This window comes from Mus caroli, unplaced genomic scaffold, assembly GCF_978045245.1.
Source record: "Mus caroli unplaced genomic scaffold, Mus_caroli_1 scaffold_12, whole genome shotgun sequence".
NCBI classification, from domain to species: Eukaryota; Metazoa; Chordata; class Mammalia; order Rodentia; family Muridae; genus Mus; species Mus caroli.
The window spans coordinates 56,156,075-56,173,075 of NW_028227267.1; the positions used below are offsets into that span (position 1 = coordinate 56,156,075).

General features: G+C 43.3%; 1 protein-coding gene across 4 annotated transcripts in view; it reads right to left on the reverse strand.

Annotated features, from left to right (window-relative positions):
• The window catches only part of Atp8a2 (ATPase phospholipid transporting 8A2), a 556,425-nt gene that overhangs the window by 404,767 nt on the left and 134,657 nt on the right, over positions 1–17,001 (reverse strand). For all 4 annotated transcript variants that reach the window (XM_021182071.3, XM_085828704.1, XM_029469106.2 and 1 more), the window contains exons 3-8: positions 7,694–7,793; positions 7,035–7,133; positions 6,033–6,078; positions 5,378–5,418; positions 2,156–2,229; positions 170–239 (exon numbers count right to left, since the gene is read on the reverse strand). In XM_021182071.3, coding sequence (XP_021037730.1) covers positions 170–239; positions 2,156–2,229; positions 5,378–5,418; positions 6,033–6,078; positions 7,035–7,133; positions 7,694–7,793 — 430 coding nt within the window. The remainder of the gene's footprint in view (positions 1–169; positions 240–2,155; positions 2,230–5,377; positions 5,419–6,032; positions 6,079–7,034; positions 7,134–7,693; positions 7,794–17,001) is intronic.

The following is a 17,001-nucleotide window of genomic DNA, read 5'->3' on the forward strand; positions in this document are numbered from 1 at the left end:
CATTCCCAGGCCTCAACAAGTTTCCCCCATAACTGGGGTCACAATCTTCTGTACCTTTATTTCACTGGGGTTTAATGGATAATCTTCCATGGATAAACGACATTTTCTCCACAGCGTGCATGGTGGATAGTTGTACCATATATCTGCACGAGTCATGATGTGACTTTACCTGTCGTATTTTAAGGTTCGTCTCGCCATCCAGGTTAGCAGTTTCAACATAGCACATCCCCTGGGGCTCACTGAAAGGAAGGGGGAGAGGCCAACGTTAGTACTGTCCTCTCCATAAAGCCCCAGCTCACAAAACCTCTGATACAGAAACTGTGTCTGCTGCTGACCCTTCAAATGCACTATGGCAACTGCTGTTCTAGTCCGAGCAATGAGTGAGAAAAGAGGGGCGCACACTCTTTGGAGCTAGACACCAGAACTCCAGTTTCAGCTTCATATACTTGGTCTTGACAAGACATTAACAGGATGGATGAAAAGCAGGCAGGCCTTGGTTCTAGAATGGGAATATAAAGCCCACCCACTGAGGTAGAGTGATTCTTAAAGGCCGAGGACCCACCTACCCCTGACCAATAGTGCTACCCCGGCAAACCCAGCACAAACATGTCTTTTGAGGAGAATTAGAGTCATAGGAGTTAAAAGAAAAGGCACAAACGTGGTAAGCCTTCATTTCCCTACATGTATCACCATCTCAGAAGGCAACTCTTTAATTAATTTTAAAAACAGTAAAAGTAAGCACGTGCACGCACACACACGCACACACACACACTAGTCCCTCCTCTAATCTCCTGGCTTTAGTCAGTACAGGACAGGTAGTGGTGGGAAAAGGACTCTGCAGCAAGCCCGTGATGATACTTTTAAGAGGCCATATGACCTTGGAAAGATGTTTAAGCTTTCTGTGCCTTGGTTTTCCTGTATCGGGGTTAAAAGCTACTGATCAGGCTGTTCACACAAAACAACCAATCAGATACAAGGAGCACCCCAAACCCACTGGCATCCGAGGGAAGCCAACTTACCTGAGATCACAGACCAGATTCCTGGCCCAAACTGACAACTGACTTATATTCTAATATTCCTAAGAGTGTCTTTGTTGGTATTAAATATGGTCAAATAATGACTCATACCCCATGTTTATGGATCCCTCTACAATGGTTTAGGTCCTATCTTTAAACTTTTTATCCTTAGTGAAAGTCAATGCTATGCTTGGTTTCTAACGAGGGATAAACCCCACACAAGAAACACAGCTACAAACAGCATAAACACCCGCATTTCCCAGTGGTGTATTAGAGAGAGAGTTACAGTCCTAACAGTGCACTGCATAACCTTGAACTTCTGGAACGGGAGGTCTCTGTTACCCTCTCTTTGTCTTCCCTTCTTTGCAGTATGTTACATCATTTATTCATGAAGTCAAGAAAGTTAAGGGCAGAAGTATGTGACTCTGTACACCCCCACCCCTGTGTGCCCATGGCTGTTTCTGGCACAAAACTACCCTGTGTGCAGCAGAGGTTTAGGGCAGAAACAAGGCTACCAGCAGGTTGTGTCTGTGCTGAGAATATGTCTCCGATTTTTAGAACAGTTGTTCACTGGCAGTACTGGGTGCTAGAGGGTGAACAGCTGGCTGGACTGACCAAGAAAGTGCTGCTGTCTCAGCTCAGTTGCCTCCGGGGTGTCATTAAACAGTCACACTCTCTAACTCGTATCTTGACCAGTGAGGAATACCCTAGAACTGCTGCTGGGAGCTAAAGCAGTCAATACCAGCAAAGGGGGTTCTAAATAAGGAAATGAAAAGAAAAAATAACAACAAAACAAAAGCAGCCCAGGGTCCAGGCAGGAAAAGATAAGTGACAAGGGTCCACGCTAGTTATATCTCTAACTTAGACAAAATGCTTAAGGCTAGAAGTGCCCCCAATTTTTTGACTGTTTCAGATTTTTAAATATTTACATAGACTTTAACAACCGCACATCTCAAATCTCAAAATCTGAAATCCAAATGGCGCCAAAATCTAACACTGTAGTTGATTCGGGGTGCTCAGGTTGTGAAGGGAGAGCAGAGAGGAGAACTCATGTGATGGAGAAGCGGGATCGAGCTTCTGCACTCCACTCATCGTCCTTAACACACATTTCCAAACCTTTGCCAACCGGCACAGCTGACCTGGAGGAGAACAGGACCATGTCTGCCGGAAGATACTGTCCATTGAGGACCTTCACGATGTCTCCCACTGCCACCTAGAGACCAGGGACAGGACAGAAGGCACAAAAGAAAAGAGAACACATATGTGATACAGGTGGGTAAATACATGAAGAAGAAAGTTACTATGTAAGGCGCACCCTGTGAGAACAACAGGCAGATGCTTCCACTGGGCCACAGCTGGCCCTCCATACCCACAAGCCCCACATCTGTGGGTTCAACCAACTGCAAAGGCAAACTATTTGCAAAGAGAAGAATCCATAACCCAGATGTCAAAAGCTGCCTCTGGGCTGGGCATCACAAACTATTTCCCTGCCATTGTCCCCTAGGCTACACACCATAATACCATTTCCATGGCATTCACATTGCACCGGGTTTTCTGTAATCCAGAGATTTTACATTCATGGGAGGATACGCACTTGTTCTATGTAAATGCTTCTCTGCTTTATATAAGGGACTTAAACATTTATACATTTTGACATCTGTTGTTATCAACTTGGGACTAGTTCCTACAGAAACTGAGAAATGACCACACTGCGTTTTTAATTTTTAATTATAGTTTATGTCTGTCTGTCTGTCTGTCTGTGCATAAGTGCACCTTAGTGAAGGTGCTTGTGAAAAAAGAGGGTGTCAAAGTCCCTGGAGTTGCAGTTACAGGTAGTCCTGAACTAGTGGCTATAGTGCTTCTGTCTTTACCACTAAGCCAACCCTCCAGTCCCGACATTGCAGTTTTGCAGTGGTGTTTCATTAAAAAAGTATTTTAAAAAGAAAGAAAAAGAAGAAAGAAGAAAAGGAAAGGAAAGAGAAAAGACGAGTGAACAAGTATAAAGATCACATTTTCCTCCAAGTATCCTCTCATCTCTCAAACACCTCCACAGCTGTTCACGGTGGAAGTGTCACACATGTGGTTCTGAAGCTGGCCTGTGCAACTGTGAGTCCCCTGGGCAGCTGTGTAACCATGAGAAAGCTATGGAAAGTGTGTTAACCACATGGATGCTAGGGAGTGGCCCAGCCAATGGGCTGATTGAGGCATATTAAATATAAGGCTACGTGTGTGTGTCATTCATTCAGGAACTCAGAACATGAGGGCGGATAGCACGGAACTCTCAATGTCGCTGCTGGGCAATTGAGAGCAGATTAATCACCTACCACAACAGTGGATTCTTTTTTCTTAAATCAAAGTAAGAAGGCAAGTCAAACGATGTTCTCTTAAGACACTTTATTTCTAGGATCTGGGTGCTAAGAGGTTTCAACTACAATGAGAAACGGTGACTCAGAATCTGAAGCTGGTTTTCTGTTTGGTGTTCTTACACATGACCTACCATTCCAGGTTTGTGCGATAATCACTAAAAAGAATTTGCACAGTGAGAAAAAAAAAAAACTATTCAGGGTCCCTGATTCACTGCAGCCTCAGAAGGAGCCTCCTGTCTCTCAACTGTAAAACAGCTAAAGGACTCTCAGAATTGATCCCAACAATTGAGGTCTACCTCTCTGAGATCACCAGAGCCAAGCAAAGCTCAGGGTCTCTGTCTCAAATGTAATACTCTCGCATGAGTTCAGCTGGGTGTGGCTCTCGAGAACACCTATGTGTTCCTTCCCTACCCTCTGTCTTGAACAACATCTTTTTCTCAAACCCTACCAACGTCCCCAGATTCACTGTTCTGCAGTGAACTGCCCATATCACCAGCAGAAGCCGTTCCTGTGAACCTGTCAAAATGTAAACTTCAGACTCTGACTCAGGAATTCTGGGAAGAGGACTGGTGTGTGACCAGTGTTGGTTGCCAAGGATACCCGATTTGGTTGAGAGGACAACTGCATAAGAAGATTCGATCACAAATTCCATGGTTGGTAGTCTCTAGCATCTGCTAACTGGCCTGCTTAAGATGGCTCACCACAATGCATTGAAAATGGAAATCGAAGTGTATTGAGCCAGGGCCTATACTGTGGTGGTGATACCCCAAGCACGTGTGGGAACAGGAAGGAATTCTGGGAGTCTGTAAGACTACCAGCTCTTGAACTCAGAAATCAGTGACTCCATGTCCCACCACATCGAGTGGCATCAAGCCACTGGTGGTGCCTTTCTGAGGAGCAGGCGGCCAGAAGACCCCTGGAAAGATGGAGCGTCTATGAGGATTCTCCAGCTCCCACTGCGCAGGTGCCAGTTCTCTCCTGGGAATTCTGCCTTTTGACCAAGAACCATCACCCTGAACTTCCAAAGTTCAGAAGGCCAGTGAGGCCTCAAGGGTTATAGTGGCTGACAAAACACTACAAAGGGAAGTTTTCTTTAAAGGGTTGATGGTTCTCCTAGATGGGGTAAAATCAAATAAAAACCACAGTGAGTGCTATAGGCACACTGGCAACATCCCCACCTCTCCCCATGCCCCATCCCCCCACAGAAAGGGCGACACGAGGCATTGGCTATAACGCAGATTTTTAAGGAAGAAACAATACTTGAAGTTGCTCTTCTAAAATATGGTTTTCTCTTTTCCAAAAAGTCAGTGTTGACTGCCAGAATGATGAATGGTGTCTTTAAAATCAATACTGTGTGGCTGTCAACAAGGCCCAGCTAAGACAGTTGGATAAAAATTGGGTTTCTCACATAGAAAACACCAGTACAGCACAATTGATTTCAGCCAACAACCAACTACGATACCTTCCCTCCATGAGTGCAGACATCATATTGCCAGTGGCAGGAAGGAAAATCCCTCTTGCGACCACTGTATTGATAAAAGCAGGAGTGCGCTCTCCACCCCTGCCTGGGAACCCTGTTCACACTCAGAGATCTTTCTACCAAACATATCTGAAAGTGAGACTCCAGGAAGCTAAAAACAACTCTAAACATTTAAGTTTTGGTGAAAAAAAAAAAAAAAAAGACAGACCAGGGGAAATGTTTCCCCCCTAGGGTTCAGAGACTGTAAACTACTGTGAAATGTTAGAACTATCCTTGGAGAATAACGAAATGCACGGCTTGAACTGCTACACTGGGTCCTTCTACAACAGGTCAGAATGGAGGAAGGAAGCATGCAGCAGTCCTCATGGGAAAGCAGCTTGCATGGGGAAATTCATAAAGTGGGCACGGCCTTGGCCTCACAGCAAACTTCCTATCCACACACACACACATCAGCAGTTTGAGACAAGCCTTCACTTCGATATTTTCTAATATTATCTTTAAAAATCGATCCTCACCTCTTTCCACATGATAGTGTGCCACATGCCATTTCTTAACACTGTAAGGAAGAAACAGTGAGATGGTCAATAATGGCGGGACTCAAGATGAAAAGTCAGCTGTCTACAAATCTAAAGACATCTGTGAAAGTTGTACTTATTGACCCTCACAAATCATATCCAAGGTAGATGACCAACCATGCACAAATGGGCCGCCGTCTGTGCACCTCCACAACATACATGTGGGAATATGCACACACTTATGTGTGCATGTAAGCAAAGAGAATTTGTATTTAGATCAGGAGTAGAAAAGGGCTGGTGTTACACAGTTCCAATAGCAGCAATACCAGCAACAGAAAACAGAGGTAAGATAAAAACCAAAATAACAAGGAAAGTGAGCAAAAAACGAACCTGTGGATACGGGAAACTTATTAGGGGCATAAACTAACTAATTTCTGAAAATGCTATCTTCTAAAACCCCAGAGTATACAAACCCCATTAATATATTACTATAAACACTAACATTCTGTTTTACTATGCTTCTCTCTCTTTAAAGATTTTTATAGATAGCATTTCCAATTTAATTTCAGTATCAATAGCCACTGATTAAGAATTACTCAAACACAGGACTTGATCCTAAATTAACAATGGAAGGTGATTGGGCCTGGTTGCTTACCTATTGTTTTCTTCTTGTTAACTGCATTGTCTGCCTTATGTCGTTTCTGTTACAGGAGAGAGAGAGAGAGAGAAAAGCAAAGCTTCCTACATTCAAATGCTCCAAATGAATAACTGAAATGGAAAACCATAAAACCAGGGGGTAACGGGACCAAGAACGTTACAATGCTCGTGTTGTAGATTTCAGCTGGGTGGTTCGCCATCTGTCAGCACTGACGAGATCTATTCCAAGCATAAGTGACTATACTTTGGTTCTCACAATTTACAAGCCCTTCAAAGTTTCAGATTCCCCACAGTTATTTGTGGACGACCTGAAACGATGACTTAGTATTATAAACCCAACAACAAACAGTGGGTTTTATTCTCAGGTTAGCTTACTATGTTATTCCATGAAGTGTGTGTGTGTGTGTGTGTGTGTGTGTGTGTGTGTGTGTGTGTGTGTTTATCTGTGTGTCTGTGCATGTCTGTGTGTATGTATGTGTGTTTGTGTATGTTTATCTGTGTGTCTGTGCATGTCTGTTTGTATCTGTGTGTGTGTGTGTGTGATAGTCTGTGTGTGTGTGTGCGCGCGCGCGCGCAAAACAGAAAGAGCTAAGGAGATAATAGCAACATGGTTGTGGCCAGTGAGGAGTGAAAGAAGCGTGAGGAGAAAGATTACTGGAGAATTACTTCAGGTATATCAAACACAGTGCTGCTTGCAGAGAGCACTAATTAAAAGCTTCATTTGCTACCCGAATCCAGGTGCTCTAAGGTAGGATACAAGGAGTGGTGGTAATAAACCCCAGCCAGGGTCTAACAAAACAACATAGAACATAGAAGCCCCTGAGAATGGTTACCCAGGGGTCTAGGACTCTCAGAGTACACCTTGCTCCCATCAAACACCAGCACTCCTCTAGGAACTGCTTAGGGTATGACCTGGTTTCCTGTTATAAGCATATCACCCAGCCACATGCACATCAAATGTCATATTCTAGCATTTTATTGTTCAGAGACAAAGACTTACAAAATCTTCTATGATCTCTTTGATGCCTGCAATCGTTAGAATGATGACCAAGGGCACCAGGGTGGTGTACCGTCCTGTTGGCGAGACGTCTGGGATTTGCTGTAAGAGAACAAGAGAGATTGGGATGAAAGTCTCCACAAAGAAGGAAGACATGGTGCTCAACCCTCCTCCCTCTCGCTAGTCTGGTCCACTTCTGTTACACAACAAAAGGCCTACTAATTCAAAACCTAGCTATGTAGTTTGCATTTGAAACTTTACCTAACAACCTGGCAATGTATTTGCAAAGAAAAATGGGTTAAAAATATGACCTTCATGGCCAAAATACATGCGTGGTATATATGTATGGACTGTCACAGTGAAATATCATGTCTAATATAATGAATGTGCATTAATAATTTTAAAAAGAACAAGAAAAGGTAAACATGACAAGGTAGGACCCACAAGAACCAGTTTCTGCTCCCTCTTTGTAACTTCTTTTTTCAAAGACTTCCCTCCCACGTTTGTTTTATACCAAGATTCAGGTCTGTCCCCCCTAGTGATAATTTAAGGAAGGAAGCTATGTAAATATTCTAACACTTTTCCAATAAAGGCACTTACTAGAAGAATCTCATTTTGCACATAATTGAGCTTGCAATTTTTAAGTCCTTAAAAACCATTACCTGTAATAAGGCAATGAAGAGGAAGAAGGCATTAGCAGCTCTCCTAATCTGCTCATACAGGAATCGAGGTAGAAATGTCAACACGCTGTACTTGGCCGTACTGGAAGTACAAAGACAAGTACGACTGTTAGTTAAATAACAGCAAAGTGATACCCAACGGTAAGTCCTTTGTAGGAGGGCACAACTGACCAGGGACACTTCCAATGTGTTTGCAATTCAATCTTTGAAATGGACATTCCACTTTCCCATGGGGTGACGAGACCAATGACTCCCATCTGGGAGCCACATGCTAAGAGCAACATGTGTGTATTCAGGTTCATTCAGGTGCACATGATACGCGGAGTAGTTCCCATTTCCCCCTACGCACCATGCACCCTTCCTTTGGCAACCTTTGCTCAGGCTTTGGCTTCACCTGGCTATCTTCTCCCTCCACCCTGTAGCAATTAATGAGCAGTCTGCCCCCCCCCAACCCATTCCAGCCTCATAGTCAAATTCTAAAGGGCTCTTCTGCCTTCAAAGCCACACTGGTTATTCTCACATCATGTTGTCTCTGCTCCCATGCATGCATTAGCCCTCTGGACAAAAGCTCTGCATCCATAGACTTAAAAAAAAAACTTGAAAAGAAGAAGACTGTGTTTATACTGAATACACACAGGCTTTTTTGTTGTTATTACCTCCTAGTCAACACACTGTAATGATTTCCATAGCATGTATAGTGCACTGAGAATTTTAAGTCATCTAGTTATGAGCCAAAGGTACAGGAGGAGCTGTGTAGGTTTTATGCACAAGCAATTCCATTTATAGAAAGGACTTGGGCATCCATGGATTTTGAACTCTCAGGCAGCCTTGGGTTAAATCCTGCATGGATACTGAGGAAGATGCCATTTATTTCTCTGCCCCCAGGAGACTACTTAGACAGATAAAATGTGCACCTCACCTACAAGACATGGCAGTCAAGCAAATCAACTGAACCAAAGACACAAACTGAGAGCCACAATGACTCCTAGCCTACTCTGGAAGCATGATCCCAAGTCTGTTTGTTTTGGTTGTTTGGGGGGGGGTGAAACAGGGTCTCACGTTGCCCATGGCAGCCTCAAATTCACTATGAAGCTAAGGATAATCGTGAACGCCTGGTCCTCCTGCCTGCACTTCTCAAGTGCTGAGTGCTGGGATTGTGGGTTCTAATCCTGTCCCAAGCAACCAAGCTGCCTGGTAGCCAGAGATGCAGAACACAGGCGAAAGAAGGCATCTTCAAAGATGCTAGCTGCACTGGCTCCCAAGCACAAGAAAGGCTGGAACAGATAATACTGAATTTCACCAGTAGCTGAAAGTGGGAGTTCCCCTGAGGAGCCTCCAGAGCCCTGCTAGCTAAGCTCGCTTAGCACATACCTTCTAACTGTGAACAGTAAAACCACAAGAACCTCGAAGGCATCCACACCACCTCTTCTCATACACACATACAAAGCACATCTGTCTGCACCATGGTAAAGGCATTACTGACCAGGCACCAAAAGAGCAGGTCAAGTTGAAGTCCCCACAAGATGATGGCTTGATGCACAGACTGGTGTTTCAGGGAGCCTCACATCCTCCATGCTCCCTGGAAGACACCATCCCTTCTCTTCTTGAGAACACTCCTCTTGCAGACTGGGGGTGAAACCCAGTGTGGAACACTCTCCTAACATGCTCAAGGCCCTAGAATTGATCCCTAAACCAACAAAATCAAGCTGCTACCCCCAACTGTGCCAGGCATGAAGATGCACCCCTATAATCCTAGCACCAGGGAGCCAAGGCAAAAGGATTATGAGTTAAGGCCAAGTTAAGCTACATAGTAATTTACTGTGTCAAAAACACTGATGGGGAAGGAAGAAACAAGAGGGAAAGGGAAGAAATGGAGGAGAGGGGGAAGGGAAGAGAAAGAGGAATAATCACTAAGGAGTTGAAGACTGCCAGAATTTGAATAAGAAGAAAAAAAAGGCAATATTAAATGTCCTAAGAATGTATTCATGTCTTTATATCATAGTTAATTTATTTATTTTAATGTATTCATTATTTATTCATTTTATGGTACTGCAGATAATTGCCAAATTCTATTGAAGTACTTAGCTCTAGCTGAAATACTGTTGATCTCCCATATACATACAGGATAGTGCATAAAACCAAAGTATGTGGCCTGAATTCCTGTGTCTATGTGTATTCCCATAGACAAAAGTTGCCCCCAGCCACTCTGTCAATGAACAGTGATGAATACAGAGACTTGCAGCTGTCAAGATGCTGAGAATATGTGGTAACTATGAGCTCACCCCTAAAGAAGACATTTTTACCTCCCTGCCTAAGGTCCAGGGAACACTGCAGAAGAGGAGGCAGGATAATGTAAGAGCTTGGAGACAGAGTTAGTTGAAGGGCTGTGAAAGGCTACCCTCTACATTCACACACCACAGCAATCAGTAAATCACAGCAACTGTGCTTTCTTGCACTGGGCTCACATGAGACTAGCTCCAGCAACAGTCAGTCATGGAAGCAGGAGGGGCTCACAGGACTCTAAGGTTTGCCTCTCAAGTGCTGGCTATTGATAGATTCCAGAAGAGAATTACTGTCTTCAGTTGTGTACCCACTGCTAAGCCCACCAGGTTCCAATAGGTAACTCCAAATCCCAGGTTTAATCAGAATTCCCTGATTAAACTCAGCAGGTCACCAAACAGAGCAAGTAGATGTGAACACAGAGAGTAATATATGGAGAGGGATGATAGAGAAATGAGTTGCTGGAAATGACCAAGGAATGAGACAACAAAGCTAAAAGTCAGGAAGTGTTTAATGTGTACATTCAATAGGCCCAGGGACATCAATTCCAAAACAACCGCAAGTTCAGTTAAACAGAGCCAGTAATGCTCTCTTTTGTTCTCTTATCAATCTAGAGTTGACATATATTTTCATCAGATAATCAAGTTTGCTTAAGTAAGAACCCTATATAAGCAGAAACATTTCCTCAAGCATCAGAATTTACCAAAAGCCATTTAGAGGGCAGAGTGGAGGGAGAAGGAATTTAGTTACACACAAGTCACAATGGGATACTACAATGGTGCTAGCCTGTTGTACATGTTTATGACTATAGTATAACAAATGTTTCATAAAGACACAAAGCTACCAAAAGGAGAACATATTTGCAAAGGAGAAAATCAACTAGACAACACAGGCAGCTAGAGAAAGAGTTCAGGTTTTTATACCCAGCTAAACTGCGATGCAGTCTGTACATTCTCTTTTTAGGAATCTGCTTACGGTACCAGGAACATCAATAGAACTGGATAGGGACGATTGCCTTACTGGATCATTGCACATTACATATGCATTGAAGAATCCTAACAAACACTATATTACATGAAATTACTTTTTTAAAAAAGAAAGAAAACACATTGCAGCCCAAACCTAGATATACAACTCAGGAAAGTTCTAGGTGGCTATTTATATCATAGCTACAGAGTAACCAGTCTATCTAGTAAGGAGCTGCCAGAGTAGACATAAAAATCATTTGACAGGATTACTTCCAAACATAGAGACATAGGGCTTTCCTGGCATGCCCAAGGACCAGGTACAACTCTTAACACTGCAAAAAATAAAATAGAGAGGTTGGATAGTATAAATACATAGTGAACATAATATGCAAAAATTAATGTTTAATCCCAAAAGTGAGGAGTGGAAAACAAATTATACTTAAAAAAGATGTAATCACAGTCCACCGCTTCATCATTTAGCACCAAGGTCAGTAAGTTCATTTTTCTTTTGTTATAGAATGCCATGAAGATAACTTCTAAATTTAGTTTTAAAATACAGTGAAGGGCTTGTGGTGTAGTGCTTGCTTAGCACCTGTAAGGCCCCAGGCTCCATCCCCAGCACAAAAATCATAATACACATCCATTTAAATATATGAACACATGTTTAGGAAAACAAAATTTCTGATTTTAATTTTGAAATATAGTAGAGACCAACAGAAGAAATAAAGACAGGGTTCAAAGTGGTTGTCTATGGTAGAGTATGTCCAGAATGAAAAGATGAGGCTGGTAGTCATTTATTGATTTTCACGGCAAGCCCTTCCAACTGTTTCAACTTTTAACCCTCTGTGTATGTTGTTTTTATTCTAATTTTATATTGTCTGGGAAACTAAAGAGAATCCAGATAGAACTAGGAAGGAAGTTGTTTTTCGGGGGTAATTTTAGGATGACATAAGGAGCTGTTTATTAGAAGATGATGTTGGACTCAAAGACCCAACTTGTTCCTCTACCCCCACCATTGAATGTTCTGGAAACTACTCCCATCTGGTATTGCAATCAACAAGCACTTCCTCTGGCCAGAAGCCATGGAGGGGTCCCAGGCTCATGGATGGAAGGGAGAGAATTCTGGCCTGTCCCATGAGGGTCTGAAAAGCGGCAGTATTAGCACAACCCTCTGATGCACACTTGAGTCAACTTTCTTGTCATTACTCTAGGAGATGAGTGGGCATCCCAGCACCAGGCTCCATTCCCTGCTTCTCCCCACACAGGGAAATGCAGAGAAGAACTCTTCCCCTGTAAGTAGAAGTCACTCTATTCTGAAGGGCACTGTCCTTACTAAAGATTCCACTCCTTTCATCCTTTGCCCAATTCCCCATAACATTTTTCCTCTTCTCATCAAACCACATCCTTCTCTTCGAAGCCAACAGCCCAAGGGTTGTCTGCTCCAGCAAGCTTTTCCCCATTCAGGTCAAAGCAAAGTGTACGTTGTGTATCCACTTACCCACCGCAACTGAGTGTAAATGAGAGAGAGTCAGTCAGCCAGCCAGCCAGGCACAGTCAGTCGGCAGGAGTTTCTCTTTGTATATGGTGATCTCTAAGATGGGCATGCCAAACATCCTCTTTGGTCCCACTCTGTGCCTTGCAGGCTGAGGGGACCATGCAGGCAGACCAACAGCACAGTGCTTTCCTGGCCAGTGGTCACAACAGCACTTCCTTCAACACAGCGCTGCAGGGGGTCCCCTCAACTCCACAAATCCCAAGGTGGGATGCTTAAGGCAATACCAGAAAGTCTCCTGCTTTGTCCTTACCATCCACTAATGGATACTTTGTGTAAAAACAACACACTAGCCATTCCTAAGAAATTCTATTTCTCTTTTCATTTAGCTTACACTAATTTACAAACCCAGACCTATATCCAGATTTTGTGGGTCCTGGATACAACTGTACATACAAAAGTGGATGCGATAATGAGAAACTCAGAACACAATGCAAATATTCACCACAGACTTCCTGACAAGAGGCTAAAGATCATAGTAATTCATTCTTTCAGTGATGACCTAAGATTCTGAAATTTATTCAGCCATTCAATCATGAACATTGTTTTATTTATACATCACAATACATATCTGTGCTCATATGCTCATGTCTTTAGGTGAGCGTAATTTCATAAAACAGATTACCTGAAGCGGGATCTCTGAGGGAAATGTGTACTTTTAAAAAGTAACAATTGCCCTAACAATTCCCCAATGGCAATGACTTTAGCCGAAATACCCAACAAAGGGGAGATACAAACTGTAGAGACCACCTCCAGAAGATAGGCACCGCCCCCAGTTGAGGGATGGGGCCACCCATGCATCTCAAAATTTTTAACCCAGAAATATTCCTATCCAAAGGGAAGACAGGGACAAAAAAAATGGAACAGAGCCTGAAGGAAAAACCGTCCAGATACCACCCCACCTAGGGATCCATCCATTAGCAGACACCAAACACCCACACTGTTGCTGATACAAAGAAGCACTTGCTGACAGGAGCCTGGTATGGCTGTTCTCTGAGAGGTTCTACCAGTACCTGACCAATACAGATGCAGATATTCACAGCCAACTATCAACTGAGCCCGGGGACCCCAATGGAAGAGCTAGGGAAGGAGCTGAGGGGGATTGCAACCCCATAAGAAGAACAATTTCAAATAACTGGACCATCCAGAGCTTCCAGGGACTGAACCACCAACCAAAGAGTACACATGGAGGGATCCATGGCTTCAGATACATATGTAGCAGAGGATGGTCTTATCTGGCATCAATGGGAGGGGAGGCCCTTGGCCCTGTGGAGGCTTGATGCCCCAGAATAGGGGGATGCTAGAACAGTGGGGTGGGAGTAGGTGAGTGGGTGAGGGAGCATCCTCATAGAGGCAAAGGGGAGGGGGATGGGATGGGGGTTTGTGGAGGGGTAACTGGGAAGGGGGGTACCATTTGAAATGTAAACATGAAAAAAGAGGGAAAGTAACAATTCACATCTCCTAAGTTATAACTAGTATATTTCTGTTCCCAAAGGATCGTAGATACTACATTTTAATATGTGTCCAAGATCTTCCCCAAAATAGTTTTAAACTTCACATTTTACACAAGAGGAACTCAGCTGCTATTTTGTGCCTTTGTCTTATGGTGCTGGGGACTCAGGACCTGAGGCAAGGCAGGCAAAGGGTCTTCCCTGAGCAACAAACCCGGATGTGTTATTTCTAATGGTAGTGAATGGGAACATGCTTATGCAGATTCCTTGCGAGCAATAGCTGTCAACAGTCTTTACAGTGCTGGGTCTCGTGCCAATAACCTATCACTGTTACAATATTGTTTCTTGATCACTATTACAGTCAGATGGATCTTCATGTATTTGGGGGCAAATGGTTTTACTCCAGTATAATTTCCTAATATATTTCACTCATTTTTGTTTTCTCTCTCCTCTCTCTCTCTCTCTCTCTCTCTCTCTCTCTCTCTCTCTCTCTCTCTCATGTGTCTGTCTGTCTGTCAGTCTGTCATCTGTCTGCCTGCGTGCAACACATGTGTGGAGGCCAGGGAAGAACTTCGGGTGTCAGCTTGGGGGAGCCAAACTTTCTCCAAGACTCTGATAAAAAGATAAAGTGAACTTCAGTTCTATGCCCTTGGCCAGGGTCAGCCTTGGCCATCCCATCTGGGGCTGCAGCCAGTGCTTCACAGGAGTCAAGGATGTGGTTGGAGCCAACCCTTCCCCAGGGCTGCAGTTATCAGTCCTAAGGCAGCTGTGTCTTGGATAGCCTATCTTCTCTTTGCCAGCACTGTCTGATTTAGCTGTCTGCTGACCTTGGCCAGCTCCTTGGAAACTGTATATATGATGCTGTACTTCTTAGCAAATTTGCTTGGCATAAGTCATCGTCTTATCCAAGACCTCCTTATCCAAGGTCCTGGCTACTTCTTTTGTTGGCTTTATTCCTCAAACCCTGCTTATCGTTTGGAACCTCATTATCCAGGATCAGGTCAGTCAGCTCTATCCTCCAGCACTAGGAAGGGGTTACCTCTCTTGGGGCTATTGGCCAATGGGGGGTCCCATAAACCCACACATAGACGAGCTATTTCCAATGCTCTTGATTTCTCTCCAGAACCTGATAGCAAGACCCTATTACTGAAGACATCACAGACCATGAAAGAAGGAACTGGTACTAAGCTGGAGTTTCACCCCTGCAGGCTAGTTTTTATAGCTGAGAAAAGTAATTATTAATCCTATCTTACTGCAAACCCTGTAAGCCATAACAACAATCAGGCTGGCAAGATATGACCACGAGTACAATAGTGGCACAACTGGCACGGAAGTAACCAACCACTTTATGGTAGGATTTAAGTCCTTTAGAGGGACTTAAAATTTGCTAAGGTACAGCTATACCTGCACCATTATGGGGCCCTAGAACCCATAGTCTGGTGGGTTATAGGCCTAGGGGAAAATCTACCATGACTCTAATCTAGGGACAATGAATTAAACTGACACCTAATGACTTATCATTGCACCCACAGGTTAGCGCATCATTAATCAAACCTCATCAGAGATCTTCCTACTCAACAGATGGAGATTAAAACAGACTCATAACTAGTCAAGGTTCAGAAAATAAGAGACTGTGGAGTATTCATCCCTAAGTGGGACATCTATACCACATTTCCTTCTATCCAAAGCTTGGGGATCATTATAGCAGAGGAGGCAGAAGGATTGTAAGAGACAGAGGGAATTGATGGCTCCAAGTAATTGCACATGTGAATTCACAGAAGCTATGACAGCATCCACAAGGCTTGAGGAAGAGTAGCCCAGAAAACTATTCCCAGTACAGAAGGAAAATATGATCCTGAAGCCCTATCCTGAACTAAGGAGCTCCCAACAATTGATAGCTACCAAGAGAGGGAAGTTAGTTTTCTACAAGTGTGTGACGCCTGGTAGACCTATCATGCTCCAATGTACAGCCACACATTCAAGAGTACATAGTTAACACTAATTGGACCTAATGAGTTTTTTAAATGATGTCACAAAGTTGGAGGGTAGGAATGCGGATGGATCTGGAAGAAGATGAAGAGGTATACAAATGATTATAATTCAATGTATGAAATCCTCAAAGAATTAATAAAATTGTATTAAAATTCGTTAGTCCTTATATGTGTGTGCGTTCTTTAGTAGTCTGTTTATGGTTATTTTATATAAGATTTTAATAATGAATCAAAAATTTAGTTGGACATCATGACTAGAAGAGAATGTTTCCCTCAAGAATAAGGAAGACCAAAGTGTGGATACTTCGATCCTTCTTAGAAGGGGGAACAAAATACCCATGGAAGGAGTTACAGAGACAAAGTGTGAAGCAAAAACTGAAGAAGGAATGACCATCCAGAGACAGCCCCACTTGGTGATTCATTCCATAAACAACCACCAAACCCAGACATTACTGCAGATGCCAACAAGATTTTGCTGACAGGAGCCTGATATAGCTGTCTCCTGAGAGGCTCTGCCAGTGCCGGGAAAATACAGAAGTGGATACTCACAGTCATCTATTGGATGGAGCACAGGGTCCCCAATGAAGGAGCTAGAGAAAGTACCCAAGGAGCTGAAGGGGTTTGCAACCCTATAGAAGGAACAACAATATGAACTAACCAGTACCCCCAGAGTTCCCTGGGACTAAACCACCAATCAAAGAAAACACATGGTGGGACTTGTGTCTCTAGCTGCATATGTAGCAGAGGATGGCCTAGTCAGTCATCAATGGAAGGAGAGGCCCTTGGTCTTGTGAAGGCTCTATGCCCCAGTATAGGGGAATGCCAGGGCCAGGAAGTGGGAGTGGGTGGGTTGGGGATCAGGGGGAGGAGGAAGGGGATAGGGGATTTTTGGAGAGGAAACTAGGAAAGGAGATAACATTTGAAATGTAAATAAAGAAAATATCTAATAAAAGAGAAAATATGTAAATCTGAGATTAGTTTGCTTTATATAACCATCTCCAGTTAATAAAATTATTTTAATTAAAAAAAAAGAAGAGAATGTTTCCAT